The sequence below is a fragment of the Culex pipiens genome, chromosome 1 (genome assembly GCF_016801865.2).
Source record: "Culex pipiens pallens isolate TS chromosome 1, TS_CPP_V2, whole genome shotgun sequence".
Lineage (NCBI taxonomy): Eukaryota > Metazoa > Arthropoda > Insecta > Diptera > Culicidae > Culex > Culex pipiens.
Genome location: NC_068937.1, coordinates 116,685,049 through 116,706,728, shown reverse-complemented (window position 1 = coordinate 116,706,728; position 21,680 = coordinate 116,685,049). Strand labels below are relative to the sequence as shown.

The 21,680-nt window shown below is 43.9% G+C and overlaps 2 protein-coding genes across 2 annotated transcripts in view; one reads left to right on the top strand and one right to left on the bottom strand.

The window, feature by feature from the left end:
• Positions 1-21,680, top strand: part of LOC120416481 (acyl-CoA Delta-9 desaturase-like) — a 36,870-nt gene that overhangs the window by 4,460 nt on the left and 10,730 nt on the right. The window contains exons 2-4 of the mRNA XM_039578205.2: positions 13,509-13,946; positions 14,073-14,338; positions 14,422-14,492. Coding sequence (XP_039434139.1) covers positions 13,511-13,946; positions 14,073-14,338; positions 14,422-14,492 — 773 coding nt within the window. The 5' untranslated portion in view covers positions 13,509-13,510. The remainder of the gene's footprint in view (positions 1-13,508; positions 13,947-14,072; positions 14,339-14,421; positions 14,493-21,680) is intronic.
• On the bottom strand, positions 1,204-6,603 carry LOC120415834 (uncharacterized). Its single transcript, XM_039577473.1, has one exon. The coding sequence runs from the start codon at positions 6,601-6,603 to the stop codon at positions 1,204-1,206; it is 5,400 nt and encodes a 1,799-aa protein (XP_039433407.1).

Sequence of the window (21,680 nt, the reverse complement as noted above, 5' to 3'; positions counted from 1 at the left end):
ATTATGGCGCCTTCCACAGGTAAAAAAGTAAAACAGTTGCTTTTCTCCATACATTTTGACGATATTTCCCATACAAACTTTAAGCGATTGGAGGGAGGGGTTCCCGTGGTCAGAATGAGCTCAAATTTGGAATTTAGCCTAGTGATGGGTCAATCTTTGATTTCAGGGGGTAGCCCCAAAAAAGTCCGGATTTGGACCACCCTAATGCACATAATGGTTAACCAAACAAATTTGTTTGTTATTGTTTATATGGCGTGCTCTCGTTTTTGTTTATTCAAGGTCAAACATTAAAACGCGTTTTTTCTCGGAATGTCAAAAAGCGAGAAACGACAAGATAGTATGACAGCGTCGAAATGCTAAATAAACATGTTCATAACTGTACGAGCTGGTGGCTCGCTTCAAAGTTGTCTCCGGAAGCCCCGGAGTCCCGTGGATGGATCCTACCGTGAATTCAGCGGCTAGCGGCAATGGTGAAGTCCTCAGCGATGGCGGCTTTCGGAGGCACACAGAAACTCGCGAATCGCGATGGCGCGGAGTAAATTTGCAGGAGCAAAAAAGTAGTGCGACTGCACTGTTGCGCGATAAGTTTTCAATTCCCGTTTATTTATGCAAAATAACACTTACGAACTACTATTTACATTCTTACGAGCTAGGTGTGAGTGTAGTAGTGTATTATGTTGTGTTTGATGTGTCTTGGCCAAGACGTAGAATAAGAGGTGTGTACATTAATGTTTTGTGTTAGTGTGCGTGAATGTGACTTAAGATTAGGGTGGTTCAATTACATGTCATTTTGTTTCACTTTTCACTTTCTTCATGTAATTTTGTTTGTTTGATATTTCTTCAGTTTTGTCATAAGTCGTTACTCGTGCTGTCGTCTGGTGTCGTGAAGAGCTGCGCTCGTACATGCCGCCCCCCTTGAAACGTTGAGTTTCAACGATGTCGCTGATTGGATGGGGCAATATGTGCCTCGCTCCCTCGTTGCGACTCAGCCCTAGTGAGCCGTTGAAGTCATCTTCTCGTTCTGATGTCACTCCGGCTTCGAACGGAGGGTACAGGAACAAGGTTCGTTGTTGGCCGCATTTGGCGGAATGCTTGAGGAGGTGGAAGGTTGTGGAGCAGCAACCGTTTCAACACCTGAGTGGCTTATGTGCGAGCAGGGCCGGAGGAGTCACGGCGTGCTTGTGGCGTAGAACTGGGGACGAGTCAGTTCGTTTGCGACGCAGAACTGGAGGCGGGACAGTTCGATTGTGGCGCTAAAGTGTCGGAGGTGGCACGACTTGTGTGTGGGCTTGTGTTTGGGCATGTGTTGTCGGAGGAGGCTTTCGGATATTTGGGCAGAGGGCAAAGTCTGTGAATTCCGCGACGATACGTGTTCTCGTCGGTGAGGACATCCACAACTCTGATCTTCCCGTCTGCACCAGGTATCGTCTTAATGACGCGAGCAATTGGCCATTTGTAAGGTGGCAGGTTGTCGTCCTGGAGGAGGACCATATCTCCAACCGACAAATTTGGTTGAGGACCGGGCCATTTGTACCGTTTTTGGAGTGTGGGGAGGTACTCCTTTTGCCATCGAGACCAGAAGTCTTGAACGACTCGTTGCATTCTCTGCCATCGTGACAGACGGTTGCAGGGGATGTTTTGGAGGTCAGGTTCTGGGATAGCTTCGAGGGGACCGCCAATTATGAAATGGCCAGGAGTGAGAGGAGCGAGGTCGTTTGGATCGTTGGACAGTGGAGTTAGAGGGCGTGAGTTTAGGCAGGCTTCTACTTGCGCTACTGTTGTGAGCATCTCTTCGTAGGTGAGTGCTAGATCCATCGTCACTTTGAGCAGGACGGCTTTTGCGGACTTGACGCAAGCTTCCCACAGTCCTCCAAACGATGGTGATCGTGGGGGAATAAAGTGGAATTGGATTCCCAGTCGAGTGGACACATCGACAACGGCGGACTTGTGCTGCTGTGTCTCGAACTGCCGCTGGAGTCGCTGAAGCTCGCGATCGGCTCCGACGAAGTTGGTGGCGTTGTCACAGTAGATGTTCTGTGGATAGCCACGCTTGGCCCAGAACCGCTTCAACGCTGCGATGAAGGCTTCCGTGGTAAGGTCTGTGACCAGCTCGAGGTGTGCTGCTTTGGTCGCCATGCACACGAAGATGCAGATGTAGCACTTGATCGGCGGCTGATTTCTTCTGCCTTTGATGTGGAACGGACCGCAGTAGTCAATCCCCACGTTGCGGAAAACTCTCTCTTGGTTGACACGGACAGATGGTAGGTCGGCCATCATCTGCTGGGCGAGAGTGGGACGGTAGCGGACACAGGTGATGCACTCCTTGATGACGCTGCGTGCCTTGTTTCGACCGTCGATTGGCCAGTACCGTCGGCGAACTGCTGCCAGCAGATGCGACGGACCAGCGTGGAGAGTTTGCGTGTGAGCATCGAGGAACACTAAGTTCGTTACCGGGTGTCCTTTCGGCAGGAGGATCGGGTGCTTCTGATCGTACGGAATCTCTGCGTTCGTTAGTCGACCACCAACACGGATCAGCTTGTCTGGTCCCAGGAACGGCGCGAGGTGGAACAGGGGCGAACGTCGCGGAACTTGTTCTTCTCTGGACATTAGACGAAGTTCTTCCGGAAATGACAAAGCTTGAACGTGGCGGAGGAGCGCTGCTTCAGCCGAGCGGAACTCAGCAACCGTCAGGTATCCTGTCTGCTTTGGGTTACCTAGTTGTTTGTTGTTCACGTTCGCGACGAATCGTCTACAAAAACCAAGAACTCGAACGACATCGAACAGCGAATCGTAATCCTCGAAAGCGTGCTGGAACCAATCTTTCTGCTGAGTCGTTGGGTTGGCAACTAAAGCGGGCACAGGCGGTGGCTGACGGGGTTCGAGATCGGCTTGGTTGATCCGAAGATCTCTCCATCTGAGCCTGGATGCAGGCCAGACGTTGACAGTACGCATCATCCAGCGTGGACATCGCCACCAAACTTCACAGCGCAGAAGCTCTGGAGCGTCAAGACCACGCGAGATGTGGTCAGCTGGATTGTCGGCTGTCGAAATGTAGTTCCAAACTGCACCTTTCGTCAGCTGCTGGATCTCTGCAACGCGGTTGGCGACGAACGTCTTCCATCTCGATGGTTCGGAGGACAACCAGTGCAGCGTGATCGTTGAGTCACACCAAAACGTGCGTTCACACTCGAGGCCGGTGCTGTCCAGGAATTCCTTCTGCAGAACGGCGAGACGGAAAGCTCCGCAAAGCTCTAACCGAGGAAGTAGAGGCCGCTTCCGTTCCAGAGGTGCAACGCGAGACTTGCCAGCAACCGGCTGGATTACAACTTTACCGTAGCTTGATGTTGAGCGCAGGTAAAGGCACCCTCCATACGCTTGTAGAGAAGCGTCACAGAATCCGTGAAGTTGAACCGATGCTGCATTGTCCGTCAGTGCGAAACGCGGAACGTGCAGCTCGCAAAGCGCTGGCAGTGTCAGGACGAAAGTCAACCAATAACTGCTGAGCTCGTCCGGCAGTGGATCGTCCCAGCCCAGCTTCAACTCCCAAATGTGTTGGATGAAAATCTTCGCTTTAACAATCACTGGACCCAGGAGTCCGTATGGATCGAAAAGGCTAGCTGTCTGTGAGAGGACACTCCGCTTGGTTGGAGGCTTGTCGTGCGACCACTCCGGCACCTTGAAGCGAAGATCATCCGAGTTTGGCTCCCACAGAAGTCCGAGTGCTTGGATCGGAGCTGAATTGTCGAGCTCCAAAAGTTTTTGGGTTTCCCGGTACTCCACTGGGATGTCTTCGAGGATCTGGCGGCGGTTAGATGACCATTTCCGTAGCGAAAGACCAGCGGACGCCAGCATCGGGATAATTTGCTTGGTCGCTGCCATAGCTTCGTCGAGCGAGTCGAACCCAGCCAGGAGGTCGTCGACGTAGAAGCTACTATTAACAACGGGAGCTGCAGCGGGATAGTTGGCAGCCTCGTCGATCGAGAGCTGCTCGAGGCATCGCGTAGCTAGGTACGGTGCCGTCTTTGTACCGTAAGTGACGGTTTTGAGCTGGTAGGTTTGGAGCGGATCGGTGGGAGAGCTGCGGTAAACAATCCTCTGGAACGCTTGATCGCTTTCTGCTACCAGCACCTGGCGGTACATCTTTTCGATGTCACCTTTGATGACGACCGGCTTCATGCGAAAACGGAACAACTGCGACAGCAAAGTGTCCTGGATTGTGGGTCCCTTCAGCAGAATGTCGTTGAGGGCGAATCCGGATGTCGTTTTGCACGAACCGTCGAACACAACACGGAGCTTCGTTGTCGTGCTGTCTGGCCTGACCACAGCGTGGTGTGGCAGGTAGTAGTGCTGACCGGGAATGTCTACCACTGGATCGACGAGCTTCATGTGGCCAAGAGACAGATACTCGGCCATGAAAGCGTCGTACTGGCGTTGCAGTTCCGGTTCTCGTTGCAGGCGGCGTTCAATCGCGTAAAACCGTCGGACAGCAATAGAGCGAGAGTCACCAAGTTGACTCATCAGCTCTAAATGCTTCGGCAGTTCCACGACGTAACGACCAGTCTTGTCCCTGCTTGTAGTAGTCGTATAGATTTCCTCGCAGAGTTTTTCCTCCGGCGACCAAATCGAATTGGTTCCGCAAGATTCGATTTCCCAAAACCGTGCGACTTGCTGCTCGAGACTTTCCATGGTGGTAACGTGACTGACGAGTCGACTGGATACGCTGGTACCACGGAACGCGCCGGAGACGAGCCAACCGAATACGGAATTTTGGAGCATTGGCTTGTCGTCGTCGATGCGCATGCGTCCCTTGCGCAGTAGTTCGAAGAATACTTCGCTGCCGATGACCATGTCGATTGGGTTCGATGTCGCAAAAGTCGGATCCGCTAGCTGGACGTGACTTGGAATGTCCCAATCGTCGGTTTCGACGGAAGTGGTCGGGAGGTTGGTTGTGACCTTTTGGAGGACGAGAAACTCGAGGACCGTTCGGTATTTGTTGAATCGGGAACACACGGTGGCGACCACCGAGTAGGCAACTGATTTGCGTTCAGCTCCAACTCCGTACAGCTCCGTGCTGACTGGTGTTTTCCGCAGATTCAGGATGCGACGGAAGCGCTCCGTCATGAGGTTGGGTTGAGAAGCATTGTCGAGAAGAACTCTAGCTACTGCGGTTTTACCCTTTGGCCCGACGACTTTGACGAGTGCAGTCGAGAGGAAAACTTGGCGCGTGGGAGACCGGTTAGATCGAGACGTCACGAGAGTTTGGACAGAAGAGGTTGATGTGCTTGGTAGAACTTGTTCATCTTGACCGGAAGTTGACGATTGCTGATCTGGACGGCTGGTTTGAGTTGACGGAACTTCCCTGCGAGCCGCACTGTTGAACTGCTTCTTCGCTTGATCAGGAACGTTTCGATGTAGGAGAGTGTTGTGTCTTCTTCCGCAGAATTTGCAGGAACGTTGCTTGCAACTTGCCAGACTGTGCTTGTCCGCCATGCAGTTGATGCAGAGCTTGTTCCTTGCAACGATGCCAGCTCGTTCAGCCACAGTGAAACTCCGGAACTTGTCGCAGTAGAACAGCTGATGGTTTCCACCGCAAACTACGCACGAACATCTCGCTGACGACGTTGTAGTGTGGACCGCTCTCGATGAAGGCTTGGAATTCCGTGGAATCGAGTCGATTTCAGCCGACTGCAGCTGGGAAATCCGCTTCTTCAGGAAATCGACCAGCTGAGTGTACGTCGGCACCTTCTTCAGCTCTCCTTCACGCTCCCATTCCCGCTTGGTATCTGCATCCAGACGCGCCGACATCATGTGCATGAGAATCGTACTCCATCCATCGGTTTTCTCACCAAGCTTCTTCAGCACACCAATATCCTTCTGGAAACTGTCCACTAAACTTGACAAAGAATCAACAGACTGAGCTTCTATCTTGGGGATCGCGAAAAGAGAGTTCAGGTGACACTTGACAAGAACTTTCGGATTCTGGTACCGATCCGTCAGAATCTCCATCGCGATGCCGTAGGTGTCAGCAGAAACCTTGAGGTTCGCGATGTGTTCGGCAGCTTTTCCCACGAGCGCGTGCTTCAGGTAGTGGAACTTCTGAATGTCAGACAGTTCCGGGTTCGAGTCGATAAGCGAGGAATAAATGTCGTAGAACGAGACCCACTTCAAAATATCCCCGTCAAAGTCCGGAATGGAGATGCTCGGGAGCCGAAGAGCACCGTAGGCTATGCCAGAACTAATGCTGGACGCCGAAGAGTGATGAGGTGGTTGGACAGCACAGATGGCCTGCAACTTCGCCTTCAATTCATAGAAATTGTCCTCAAAATCCCCCATTTCCTTCTCCAAATCGAACTGCAACAGTGGGTCAAGGCTGTCGTTCACCAGTTCCAAGGCTTGAATGTGTGACACGAACACGTTGTACGTTTCGTCCATTTTCTCCAAGCGCAGCTGCGCTTGTCCCAGTTTGGACGCATCGTAACCCTCCAAAAACTTTCGAACGCGCTCGAGAAAGGCGTTCCCATGATCGCACCCGATTACGTGCAGCTTTATATCAGGCGGAAGCTCCGCCTTCAAGAGAGGGTTCGGAGACGGCGGATTCGACATCGGGATGGTCGGAAAATCCACCAAAGTTCGGCAAACTAACGAACTGCTGTCAAAACAGTCGAAAGTTGCAGGCCCGGACGTTCAAAAACGGGCAAAAGTTCGTATTTGTGTGAGGTAAGTAAGAAAATGGCGACTTACTTGAGCTGCTCCCTCAACTTACGAACGACGCTGGAGTCGATCCGTCGAAATCCGCTTCCGTAATCCGTTGACCAGGCACGCTGCAGGATCCGGAACGCTGGTACGCCTTCGTACGGTGACCTCCAACTGATCGCAGCCTTCGACAGGAACAGCTTGAACCGCTTCGCTCACCTTCGCACTGCAAATCCGTCGAAGTTCGCAGCAAACGCCTTGCTGCTTGCCTTCCGTCCACGAAATCCACCGAAAAATCGCACCACCAACCTCTTCCGTGACGCTAGAGTTGACCTCGAAATCCAGTCTCCCCTTCGATGCAGGCCACGGCGTCGCCAGCTGGAGCAAAATGGTGCCGAAAATCCACCGAAATCGCCGCACGAAAAACTTCCACTTCTTCCACTAGTCCACTATCGGTCCGCTGACGGTAGTTTTCTGCTGCTGCTTCTGATGCTCGAAGGACCATGTACGAGCTGGTGGCTCGCTTCAAAGTTGTCTCCGGAAGCCCCGGAGTCCCGTGGATGGATCCTACCGTGAATTCAGCGGCTAGCGGCAATGGTGAAGTCCTCAGCGATGGCGGCTTTCGGAGGCACACAGAAACTCGCGAATCGCGATGGCGCGGAGTAAATTTGCAGGAGCAAAAAAGTAGTGCGACTGCACTGTTGCGCGATAAGTTTTCAATTCCCGTTTATTTATGCAAAATAACACTTACGAACTACTATTTACATTCTTACGAGCTAGGTGTGAGTGTAGTAGTGTATTATGTTGTGTTTGATGTGTCTTGGCCAAGACGTAGAATAAGAGGTGTGTACATTAATGTTTTGTGTTAGTGTGCGTGAATGTGACTTAAGATTAGGGTGGTTCAATTACATGTCATTTTGTTTCACTTTTCACTTTCTTCATGTAATTTTGTTTGTTTGATATTTCTTCAGTTTTGTCATAAGTCGTTACTCGTGCTGTCGTCTGGTGTCGTGAAGAGCTGCGCTCGTACAATAACGTCATGATTCGAATTCCCGGACGCTTCGAAACCCGGACACTTCATTTTGTTTTATCAATTATTTGAATATATGTTCGCATTATGAATGCCAAAACTGTGTTATATGATGAACTCCAACATCAATTTTCATTTAAAGTTTGTTTGAACGCTGTAGTTAATGCCAAAACAATTAAATACAATAAAATTATAAGTTTACCAAAAATGCGAAACATTTCACTTGAAATATTTCATAGGCATTCGAAGCACCGGGAAGGCAAAGCAGAAATTTATGGTTACGATTTCCTTAAATTCTAGCAAATGTTTATATAAACTATCGATTGTTTTGATGTTATCAGCTTATTTGAGACCTAAAGAATGCCATTCATTAACATTTCAGTCCAAATTTGTGCGATTCATAAGTAAAATCGAGTGTCCGGAATTCGAAGCAAAAGTGTCCGGATTTCGAATCAGCTTTTATCAGTGTCCGGGATTCGAAGCACAACAAGTCATCTTAATTTTGAAATTCTGATGAAAAATTGTTTGAAAAGACATATTTTGCATGCATTTTCTTGAAACTGACTGTTTATACTACATCCTGATGATATTTCTACATTTCCATCTTATTTCATGATTTTTTGCCAGCTATAACAAAAATGATATGCTACTAAGTGTCCGGATTTCGAATCATGACGTTAGTTCTATCTCTTTCTTAAAGTTGCTTCATGCTAGCAGGAATAGTTATGCTTTCCTTATCAATACAAGCCAATGAACGTGTTCAATGTTATGAGAATCTTCTCTAGTTCAAATTCACACCCTGAAATGTGGCAACATGTGTGCTTTATTTATAATGAGCTATTAAATCTCAGTAAACAGTCAAACAAACACAAACTTCAATTTGAATATTTTGTTGTTCACAAAATTCCAACGAGAGTTCATTCTCAACCAGCAATTCATTCACAACACGGGTGAACAAGCCCCAATATCGCGTGGAGTCTCTCTCCATTCAACGCGGAGATGCACGCCGGCTATAAGGGTATGAATTACTAAAGATGAGGTAATAAACGGCTTAACTGCAACAACTCCGCCAACAACGGGTGGAACCTATTAACCTTGTCGTGGGGGAAGAGAAATTCTACGGACAAGAGGGTCGGAGAGACGGCGTGAGGGAGCACTTAAGGGAGGAACCTGTTTGCACTTGACATTTGTCCTGCGACATTGCAACGCCTTGAAGTCTGACGGGACCATCCGATTGAAGGGGGGGCATCAGACTGAGTTGAATGCATTAGTGCATAATTTTTGAGACACTGTTTTCTTATTCTTCGTGGTCGAATTTCTTTTAAAAATATATACAAAAAAATATTCAGGGTAACTTTTGAAATCGATCACTCATAAATCTGTTTTCCCCTTTTGCACCTCTGATTTCACAATCAGTTTAACGAAAGCCAAAGCACTTTGCCACGGAACAATTCACACCGGCTGGAGTTTGACATAATGCACTTTTTTCTATGAAGTCTTTCGTTGCGTTGTGTGTAAACCGTGCACAACTTATTGCCAAGCGACAGCTCAAGATCAAGATGATCAGCCAAGATCATTCTTCGGAGAAAAAAAAAAATATGATGAACAATTCTGCCCGACCTGTCAGGGTCACCCGGGCTGCACACGGCAATTGAGGACCCCCCGCCTCGATCACTGCAGCTCTAGAAATGGTCCTTTTCTCAACGGGTCACGTCACGTGGCACTGCAACGCTTCAAGGTTCTGAAGCCCAAGTGATTTATGCAGGCGCGCACTACTCATTGGGACAACAAAAGAACACACACACACACGAGTAAATCACCACGTGGTCCTTGGATCGGCACTTTTGTAAGGGAGCACCAGACTGAAGACGCTGATGAAGTTTTCACACCTGCCAAGAGTGCAAAGCTGACACGCTTGCAGCCTAATAATTAGCGTTTTTATGCATTTAACCCGCAACCGGACGGAGCAATCCGTCAAAATGGTTTATGCCTAATGCCAGCTCGCGACATTTCAACTACAGTATGATTGCCAAGAGATTGAAATGTCCTGAATTTAAATTTATTTTTGATCCACATATCATCCAAAATTTACAAGAAGGATGTTTTTAATAGAAATCAATACCACCGTACTGCCCGATGTAACACTGTGCTGCAGTCAACCTTTCCAGCAACTGGTCATAAACCGCGGATGAGCATGACTTTGTGCAGTGATGCGGTTTCTGACGTACAATTCAGAATCGTTAGAAATTCGCAAAGGGCGGGCGGGCGTCACGTTGGTGGATCGCAAAAATCAGATTTATTGGTGATTGCTAGTTTTTTTTCTAACTAAAAACAGTTATAGATCGTCGTGCTATTTTGACGCACCCGCCATTTAGACGTTCCGAGAAAAACGCGTTTTTATGTTTGACCTTGAATAAACAAAAACGAAAGCACGCAATGTAAACAATAACACACAGGTTTTGTTAGGTTGGCCATTTTGTGCATTGTCCCAAAGTTTGGTTGAAGTTGGTTGCTGGAGTCCCGATTTATAATGTTTACGGTAGTCTTACTTGTACGTGCGTCAAACGCGTTCTGACCTGAAATCCCTTTGGCCAGTTGTCACACTTACATCAATTTTCAGGGAGTGACAAGATAGCACGACAAGATTGAAACTACTTTTATATGTAAAGTGACTAAAATGCGCGGATTTTTGTTTTTGGGTTTCGTTGAATATCTCAGGATTGAAATCGAATTTGAAGATCTGTGAAGATTAAAAGGTAAGGCATTGTTAGCTGCACAAAATGGGCGTTCTTAACTCAATTTGGCCCAAAATACACGTGCGACAAATTAGGACGACGTTCGTGGATAGGCCTAGGGGTTCCCAATTGGTGTGGAATAGTTCAACTCAAGAAAAATTATGGATGAAAATATTGATCTGAAATCACTTTTCCAACATCAAGAATAATTGTTAAAACTTTATGAAAGATAAAATGCAGCTGATTTTTTTTAAAAAGCAAAATTGTTAAAATTATAAACATCCCTAGGACTGGCTCGATCATTTGTTTGTCAACAAAGCATTCCAAAATCATGTTTTATTTCCAAAATTTGGCAATACACCTAAACATTTTGGCTTTTGATGCTGGGTCATAACCAGGGTTGCCACATAAAGCTGAGAATGCCTGAATATTTAATTGCCCGGCAGAATCGATCGATCATCTTTTCCAGATTCCAACAGATTTAGGATTTCAGTTTTCAGCACATTTTGAATAATTTTTTACCCAAAATGGACTTTCAAATTAAAAAAAAACTTCAATTTGTGTTTTGATTATGTTTATAAACGTTCAATATTTTTAAAAAGCAAATTAAACCATTTCTGAACACAAGAATGAATTCAAGTTGACGCGTCTCATAAACTCTTCAAACCAAATCTGCACCTTTCTCCCCTCTCTCATCCGTCACTGGTGCATTTTTACATGCCGGATTTGTCCTGTTTTTTATACGACTCTTGGTCAAATTATTTAAATTTTGACCTGGCAACCCTTGCCACAGCTCAATGTTGAGCAATGGTTTTACGAAAATCGTTTTTTTGTGTTTAACCCTCTACAGCCCAATTTTTTTTTTCGAAAATTTGTATTTTTCCTGTGTTCAAGAGGTCATTTTGAGCAACTTTGGTTCTACGAAAAACTTTACTTCTCTTGTTTTATGTTTTTCTTATTTCATTTTTAGAATTTTAATTTGCATTTATATTGTTTAGTTTATGTTTACATTTTGCCTGTCTAATTTGTTCATGTTTTTACAGTAACTTTTTCAATTTTTTGCTTGTTTTTCACATTTTCTGCTATAAAATGGCACTATTATCATTTAAATCGTACAAAAAATGCATCGAGGCATAGTATGAGACACTAGAAAAATTACTGCATACTTCTTTTTACTTCAAATATAGGAAATGCTAGTAAAAAACAAAGTCAAAGTTGACCCCTAAAAATGGCATTTTTAAATACATCGACAAAGTCACATAAAATAAGTTTAACTTCCAACCCATAATTTTTCTAAAATTTTAGGAGTTCTTCATTCCAATGCTTTTAAATGATCAAAAATTGGTTGAAAATGGATTTTTGGCGATTTTTTAAACAAAGGCGGGGTTGGGTTGTAGAGGGTTCACAGGATTATAAAAATAGAGCAGTTTTTTTAGACTGTTGGTTTTCCCCAAATTGTCCTTACCTACAGTTTTATCGAAGCCATCAAGATTCTTGAATTTTTGAATAGCATTTTTGTAAGAGATACTGTCATTTTTAAACCAATAAATAAACCAATAACTCTAAATTTGGCTTATTTGCTAATCTAATCTAACCTAATCAGATCTTCCAAAGGAATCCTGGAAAGTGCCTTAGGTTAGTTTACGCCTAGCACTCTTCTTGTCATTTATCAGAGCCTCGGCCCGAAACTTCAAACACGAACAAAAGCAGCGAACCAAAGATGACGTTTTGGAATTTTGACAGTTTGGAACGCATGAATTACCCCATTATCGGTTTCCCACATGGGTGATGTGGAAATTGTAGCACATGGTTGAAGTTGAGAATTTTGAAACTTATTTTAATTTATGCTAAATTTCAAAATTTAAACACGAATCTACAGCGAATCGATGTGAAAACTAAAGATACATTAAAGGCTGGATGATTTGATGAGCAATCTTAATCAGAATCGCGATAAAAGAGGTTTAAATTGAAAAATAATAATAAAACAAATCCGTATAAATAATTTCAAGATTGTTGAGGTGTAAACCGAAAACGCGATCCAAAATTAAATTGGAAGAATAAGGCTTTTAACTGCTTATTTAATTGTCGGTGTACAGGCCGCCGCACGGTTTAATCATTTTCTGACGTACATTCAATTTTGCGGTCCAAACCCAGTCACTGAAATGAAAAAATAAAATTCTTTTTCAAATTTTCTTTTCTCGATTTGTGTACACCTACGTCGAAAACCAACATTGTTTACTTTTTGCTCTTTGGTCTGACAGTCTTGGTCTGACAGATTTGATCTGACAGCTTTATCATGGATTTTGGTCTGGTCTAGGCGAGGGATAGGACACAGCATCTTCCTGTAGCTCATATCAGGCCATCGCCGGGGCCCTGTCATTTATTAACAACTGTAGTGCCCCATATGACCATTTTTATGGTTGTAGTACCTGAACTCAAAAAATCGCATGAAAAGTGGGATTTGGAACTCAAAAAATCGTGATTTTTGGTAAGGGTGTAGAATGCATTGAAACATCACAGACGTAAAAGCGGCCAGGTCTACTGCGTAAAGTTGTATCACAAAGACATAATTCGTTGAAGCGAGTTGAGTTTGAACACGGAGTGTTCATACAACAACACATTTCTGATTCCACGAGATGCGTTACGTTTTTCTATTTTGTTGATATCTCTGGAACGACGCAACATTTTTGCAATCTTTTAAAAGCAGTGTGTAGGTTTTGTTCAGACCTACAAAACGCTTTTGAAGCATGCAAAAATATTGTATGACTAAAAGAGAAATCGACGACAACGTTAAAAATATGACAAAATTGTGTGGGTAAAAATAAAATAGAGAAAGTCTCTCATTGATTGTTCATAAACATAACCCGCATGCATTGTATCAAGTTTATCTGTAATTATGACAACTAAAGAAGCTTGAAAGATCGCGCGTTAAATCCTTGCCGAGCAAAGCATAAGTCGTTTGTCAGCGTACATACCCCGAAAAAAACCTTCTTTAGCCCGGAAATTAAACTCATCCCATCAACCCTTTTGACGTTCTCCCCCTTATCCAGCCATGGGTGCCGACTCGCACACGAAAACGATCACATGTTCCAAGACGGCCGAACTGATCGACGCGACCATGCCCCCGCAGAACAAAGGCCAGTCCAGCTCCGCCGTCACCACCACCTCTTCCACTGGAATCCTACCCAGTCTGACCGAACTGCGCGAAGAGCTGGTCAGCAACGATTCCACGCTAGACGCCCAGCAGTTCCAGAAGCAGTTCCTGTCCAACTGCAACGGCATCGCGCACGAAACCGAGGTGGACAAGAAGCTGCGCCAAATCGGTTCCCACACGCCGATCCTGCCGTCGGAAATCGGCACGGACTTTAACTTTAAGCGGGGGATTGTCTGGAAGAATGTGATAGGCTTCGCGGCGTTGCACGTGTGCGGCGTCATCGGACTGCATCTGGCCTTCTGGCAGTACTGCGACTGGCGGACGACGCTGTACAGTGAGTAGAATCCGACTGCAGATCTTCATGAAGACCCGACTCAGTTTCCCATGATTTGTTGACTCCAGGAACTCTGACCTAAAAATCTAATAATCACAAAAATCCCGTTACAACAATTCCACTTAGGTATCTGGCTCATGTACATGTCCGGCCAGGGCGTCACCATGGGCGCCCATCGCCTGTGGGCCCACAAGGCGTTCAAGGCGAAGCTGTGGCTCCGGGTGGTGCTCCTCTGGCTGCACACCCTCGCCGGCCAGAACTGCCTGTACGTGTGGGTCCGCGACCACCGGCAGCACCACAAGTACTCCGACACGGACGCCGATCCGCACAACGCCAACCGGGGCTTTTTCTTCTCCCACATCGGCTGGTTGCTGTCCCGAAAGCACCCGAAGGTAAGATCATTTCAAGGTTAAAGGTTAAAGGTTAACGACTTTGCTGACGGATGAATTGTTTTTTGGTTCCATCTTTCTAACAGGTCATCGAGTACGGAAAGAAGATCGACATGTCCGACCTTGAAGCTGACCCGTGGATTATGTTCCAGAAAAGGTGAGTGTCATTTTTCTTGGTGCAAACTGTAGTAACTGTGGAGGAAAAAGTTCCATAAACCACTTAAAGCGTCACGTTAATAACTTTATATGCTGTTTATGAAGCTGTTCAGTTTTTGTTTTGTCTTGTTTAAGTTTAATACGGAAATACCTATTATAACTTGTTTTACAACTCACAGCAGCGCTTCTTTCGGTAAGGTAATTAGTCCCAACTACTTTTGAGTGCATTAAGAACGTTATTGTGGGAAAATGTAGCTTTTTTTCAGTCACCTAAAGTGAGTCGACAACATTCACATCAAAAAAAAATCAAATCAAATTATTCGCTCTACAGCATTGCCTTGGCGTTCTCGATTGCGAGATTCCTACTCGAAACTAGGTGTCCGTAGGCTTGATTGTTGAGGCAATTGCAAACCTCTTTTTACACCTTAGCTTCCATCCACCCCGGGATTCGAACTGACGACCTTTGGATTGTTAGTCCAACTGCCTACCAGCGACTCCACCGAAGCAGGACCCAGGGAGACGACTCCTACACCTGGACTGAGCTAACGACCTAACCTTTTTTAGGTTAGTCCGGGACCAACATTTACTTCCCTTCCGACGGAAGGCGTGATCAGACAAATCTCGTCTCGAAAAATGCCACAGGGACCATCTGGGATCGAACCCAGGTCGACTGGGTGAGAGGCAATCACGCTTACCCCTACACCACGGTCACATAAATTCTTTAATTGCTTTTTTTTTGCCTATTTTCAAGTTTAAGTATCTGGCAGTTTTTTTTTATTTTTTTTAAAGAAAAATGCACGGCAAAAACAATGAGATTCAGATCTGATCATACAAAATACTGAAATTTGTATGACCCAATATCATCCCAGACCAAATGTCACTCCAGCCGGACCCCCGGATGACGCTAGTGAAAACAAAAATGAGCATGCTCAACAGTGGAAAAAACAAATAAAATTCATTATATCGCTTAGGGACCATCCATAAACCACGTGGACGCTTTAGGGAGGGGGGGGGGGGGTTACGATTGTCCACGATCTATACAAGTCCATGAAGGGGGGGGGGGATTCCTTTATGAATGGTCCTTTAGGAAATGAATGGAATCTTCAAAGTTTTTTTCTTAATGAATATTTTCGAATTGACAACACTGTAAGATTTTATGCCAGATCGACGTCGTCGTGCTATCTTGTCGCACCCGCCATTTTGACGTTCCGAGAAAAACGCGTTTTAATGTTTGACCTTGAATAAACAAAAACGAGAGCACGCAATGTAAACAATAACAAACACGTTTTGTTTGGCTGACCATTCTGTGCATTGTCCCGAAGTTTGGTTGAAGTTGATTGCTGGAGTTCCGAGTTATAATTACAAATGTTTAGGGTAGTCTAGCTTGTACGTGCGTCAAACGCATCCTGACCTGAGATCCCTTTGGCCTTTTGTCACACTTACATCAATTTTCAGGGAGTGACTACATAGCACGACAAGATTGAAACTACTTTTATATGAAAAGTGACAAAAAATTTCGGAGCTTTTTTGGTTTTCATTGAATATCTTAGGATTGAAATCGAATTTTGGGGATCTGTGAAGGTCAAAAGATGTGGCATTGTGAGATGCACAAAATGGCGTTCTTAACTCAATTTGGCCCAAAATGTACGTACGACAAGTAAGCACGACGGCGACGAGATGCTGTACATTTTGATGGAAATGTATTCTAGAACAAGATATCTTGATCGTTGGACAAAAGCCTGTCCCATTTTGAGGTCATGTCAGTGAATGATTTTTTTTGAATCGATTAGAATCAGCCAGGGATGGAATAATCGCGAAAAAATCAATTTCGCTGGCGAAATTTCTTCACCTTCGAAAGAGAGAGTAGGCAAATCACGCAAAAGAAAATCGCTCCCGAAATTCTCCAAGAAAATCAATCTGCTGATGATTTTTTGTGATTTTCCTTGTCAGCGCCACTCAAATATGGAGCCTAACATTTCAAAAGGGCACATAACTTTTGTAAACAATTGTGTATCCCTTACACGAACATTTTTCTTTCACTTTTCAAAATTTCCTACATTTCGCAGGCAATTCCTACTAATTACACAACGTTGCAAGCATATGTCTTAAAGGTCTATCTTGAAGCATATGTCTTCTTGTAGTAATTTTGGCCGTTGAAACCGAATCTGAATTCTAATTTCATGTAAACTTTGAACGTTTAGAGGAACGCCCGTTTTGGAATGATAATTGGGGTTATCAGCAGCAATTACAATCGCTAGCAAGATCGGTGGAGAAATTTTGCAAAAAAGACTCTTTTTTCTCACTAAAACTCATATATCTTGGGTCTGGAGTGTCAAAATTGCATTTTCTTTCAGAGAAAAATGTGTGTTTTCCTACAAGTTACATGGGGTCTAGCTCATTTCCCCGAATGACATTTCCCCGAATGCCATTTCCCCGAAAATCATTTCCCCTAATTGGTCACATCCCCGATTACCACTTCCCCTAATCAGCCACATCCCCGAATGCCATTTCCCCGAATATCATTTCCCCTAATCGGCTATTACCCGAATTTGCATATCCCCTAATCATCATTTTCGCTAAAGCCTTTTTCCATGACTAACAGTTAATTTCTTCCTCAATTTTACCGAACAAACAGCTTTTTCGGGTATGCTGTTGATTAAATGTTGTAAATTGGGTAGTAAAGCCCTTTGTCAATTTTTATGAACAACGGTAAGAAACACGATTAAAAACCATTTTTGATAATTTTTTTATGCAAAAAAAAAGTTATTGACAAGACAACATTTTTTCGATGGATCAACTATGGCCCCCCTGGATCGAGCTGTCAAGTAGGAGCTTTTCTGCCAAAAAGGACCGTGAAGTTAATTTTTAGAAATTGAATTAAAAATCCATTTTAAATCCTTTGCGTACGTTCAAAGGGTCATTGTACTTGGTAAAGCTTATTTTTCTTGTGAACAATAATATCACAAATTTAAGCTTAATTTTAGGACCCAATTACTAGATTTTTTGTTGTTCAATTAACATTTGTATTCAACCGCATGATTAGATGTTGTTTTTGAAAAATTTTCGAGGAATTTTTTTTTTGAATTTTGTTCAAGAACGCAAAAATCGAACAAATAGGTACATAAGGCTAATACAAATTTTAATTGAAGTTTTTGTTGATTATACTTTTCGCCAAATCCCAAACCAGCAATGTGAATAAAATGATCAGTGTGAACGGGGTTCTACTGATACGGGGTACTACGAAAATCGCACGGTATGTTTTTGGATCATAAAATATAACAAAACTTCTATAAGGAGCGGCCGTGGCTGACTGGTTACGGTGTTCGCTTTGAAAGCGAATGGTCCTGGGTTCGATTCCCATCTGCTCCCAACGAGGAAAGTATAGGAAATATAAATCTTGAAACTCTGAACATGTACGAAAAATCAAAGTCGCTCGAGTCGGGGTTTGATCCCCCGTCCTTTGGATTGGTAAGCAAAAATGCTAACCACTAGGCCATCGCGACTTGGTGAGCTATGACTGGAATTAGGAATACTGTTACCACCATCAACTATATACGCGCTGGGTCCTTGTCCATTTGACAAGGGTTCGGAAGTTCTAATCCGATCCGATTGGTCCAAACGTTCTTCAGGGCGGGGCTTGTCGACAAAGCTGAAGTATTGTCCGTTTCTCTCGAAGGTACACGCCGCGCGGCATTTCAGAATGTGCCGCAGACACTGCGGCCAGCGATTTTCTGCACTTATGGTGCAATAATAAATATTCCCGGCAACAATGCCATGCAATTCGAAGAAGAAGATCAACAAAAACAAAACGCACAGTATGGGATTTGACAGCGCGCATTTGCCGAAAGTGCGGCGCGTCGTTTCGAGGCTGGTATGCCGCTTGTCCTTTTCGGGAATACGCGCAATACCTCGCGCTTATCTAGCCAGCGTAGAAATGGGTCACCGAAGCTCGGCAGAGCTAACACCTTCCAAATGCCTATGCGAGTTATTTGCATGTATAGAATGAGAGCTTAAAATACATGGAAACAACTCAATTTGTAAGAAGCGACCGCGTGGTCCCGTTTGGTTGGTTGCACACACACACCACACACACACATAAAATATAACAAAACTTCTATTGCATAATTATTATCATGTCTATAAGAACAAGGTATTTGCTTTGAGAATATATAAAAAAAAGTCTGTAACAATATTCATTGTATTTGAATGAATAGTACCAAACCTTCCAACACCCCTTCCCCCCTAAAATGCTACGTCTGTTCTGAGTGAAGCCAAAAAGAAAGTTGATCATTCAAGGCCAATACGAACCTTTCAAGAAATATTATATGTAGTTTGATGTGATAAAAATTGCCATCTTTTTTTTTCTTATACATAAAATGCTATTTCCCCGAACGCGGTCAAGCCGAAATGCCCGGTGCCCAGGAGCGCGCGCGCTCCGGGGCACCGGGCATTTCGGCTTGACCGCGTTTGGGGAATTGGCGTTCAGGGAAATGACTATTCAGGGATATGACTAATCGGGTAAGTGGCATTCGGGATTGTGGCCCATTCGGGAAAATGGCATTCGGGGATGTGGACGATTAGGGGAAATGGGAAATTCGGGTAAATGGAATTCGGGGAAATGACTATTAGGGGAAGTGTCTTTTCGGGGAAGTGGCATTCGGGGAAATGTCCCTTCGGTAATATGGGTTTCGGGGAAATGTCATAGATTCTCTACATGCATTGGTTTTGGTGGGAAAAATGAGCTACTTTAAATTTATTGAGCATTTATTAAAAATGTTTGAAAACATGTTATTATTTCGACATAAACCCTGGGAGAGGAGAAATACTTAAAAATGGTCCAAAAGCCATTCATTCAATGCCACTGTGGCCAAATCTGTCAGACCAAGACTGTCAGATCAAAGAGTAAAAGGTAAACAATCTTGGTCTTTGACGTAGGTGCACACAAATCAAGAAAAGACAATTTAGAACAACATTTTATTTTTTCAAAAATTGACATTTTTCAGTAAATCGAAGATGGAAGCAGCTCGACTAGTCTCGTTGGATAAATGGGCTGAAATTTTTAATCAGTAAACAATCGAATTAATCAAGGTCTAATGGTTACTTGTATTCGATTTCAATATTTAAAACTAAAAAAACCGTTAGCCATCAGCGTCATCACAAAGGTCATCCAATTTGACGTTCAAGTTCAAGCGTCCAATTTCATGCGCAAACGTTCACTCGTGCGACACTCGTTCATCAGCTTCACACCCGTCACACGTGCATCATCGCGTGAACCTTGGAAGCATCTCTTTTTTGTCGAAGCTTTTCCTCTTCGGTGCCGGTTGCCGCACGCATAATTTTACCATGCTTTCAACCGCTGATCTCTAAAAACAGTGTGAGGGGTGTTGGGTGGGCCGGCTTACAACTGACCCTGGCTCAAACAGCTCAGCACCACACTCATGAATGAAGTTGAGCATTAGTCGAGTAAAAGCATCTCGCGTACTTGGAGTATGCACAACACAAAGAGTAGACGAAAAAAGCTCGTCAATGAACGTGTCGCCGCGTGGAGTACAAGAAGTGGTGGTCATCAACAAACCATCATGGGGCCGGCCGGTAGTTATTTATACGGTTGAGATTTGGCAAGGTCTAGGTTACGGCTAGTACACTTTCGTTCTGTCTGCACTTGGTGGAGCACATGCAGAGCACTGGACATTGACTTTAGACTCGAATTTCGGCGATTTACGTTTCAAAGTCATGGTTCCGCAGGAGGGGTCTCTAATGGAGTTTAATTTGTGTATTGATCGGAAGCGTTGGAATGCTTTAGAGGTCAGTGGAGCGTTCTACTTGAACTTGATCGATTCAGTGCTTGTGGTTGAGCGCTGACTTCTACGTCATGACGTTACAATATTGATGCACAACTATGGTTGTAGATGTCCTTGTCCCGAGTCCAAATGAATAACTGACCAGCAAAGAACGGGCTAATGGTTTGACGAGTGTTCAGCAGAGCGCGTCCAGAACTCAAACATGATCGCAAAGATCGTCGTTCTTTAATTTGTACATTCGTGGTCATTATGGATCTCAATTTGGTACGTATTGAAACTGATTTTTTTACGGTATACAGGAAGCAAATTATTTAAGGCTACACTTTGAGTTTTTTTGTCTTTATATGTACACCCAAACCAAACTTCAGTGGGATTAAGCTACATATTACCAAACTAATGACATCCGTTAGATGAAGTTTAAGGAAGAACATTCATGTAATCCTTCAAAATCCTGTTGTATTCATTTGAACCCAAAATGTCTTCTTTAATAAGTTTTTTTTTAATATTTTTAACTTCCTAAAATTCAAATTTGATGACATTTGGTAAAAAACTGGTTCAGAAAACTGGTTCTACGAAATCGGCCGATTTCGACCATTTTTAATTTTTGTATTTCTTGAGTTGACTTAAACTTTGTGGGGGCCTTCCCTATGACCAAATAAGCTATTTTGCGTCATTGGTTCACCCATACAAGTCTCCATACAATTTTGGCTGCTGTCCATACAAAAATGGTATGTAAGTATTCAAACAGCTGTAACTTTTGAGTGAATTTTCTGATCAATTTGGTGTCTTGGGCAAAGTTGTAGGTATTGTTGAGGACTTTTGAGAAAATATAGGTACACGGGAAAAAAATTAGCAGATTTTTTTAACAACTTTTTTTCACTAAAACTCAATTTTCCAAAATACGTATTTTTTTATTTTCGAGATTTTTTGATATGCTTTAGGGGACAAAAATCCGCAACTTTTGAGCCATAGAGAAACATGGTCAAAAAATCCGCCGCTGAGTTATGAATTTTTGAAAAAAACAGTGATTTTTTGAAAAAAAAAAATCGAAGTTTCATGCAAAAACAAGTTTGACATTATTTTATAATGCAAAATTGAATTTGCAATCGAAAAGTACTTTACAGATTTTTTGATAAAGGGCTCCGTTTTCAAGAAATAGCCACCGAAAGTTTGATTTTATTCGAAATATTTGCAGTTTTTCAATTTTTAAAAATAGTGACCATGAATGACCGTTTCTAAAGATTTTTGAGAAGTTCAGAAAATTTGCTATAAAATTGTCTAAGAGACATTGAAGATTGGACCGCGGGTTGCTGAGATAGAGCCGCTTTAAGAAAAAGAAACACGAAAATTGAAGTATTCTTAATCTCACCAAAATAACTTACCATTTT

Coding starts and splice junctions, on each gene's coding strand:
- LOC120415834 (XM_039577473.1), bottom strand. CDS start 6,603: ATGTCGAATCCGCCGTCTCCGAACCCTCTCTTGAAGGCGGAGCTTCCG.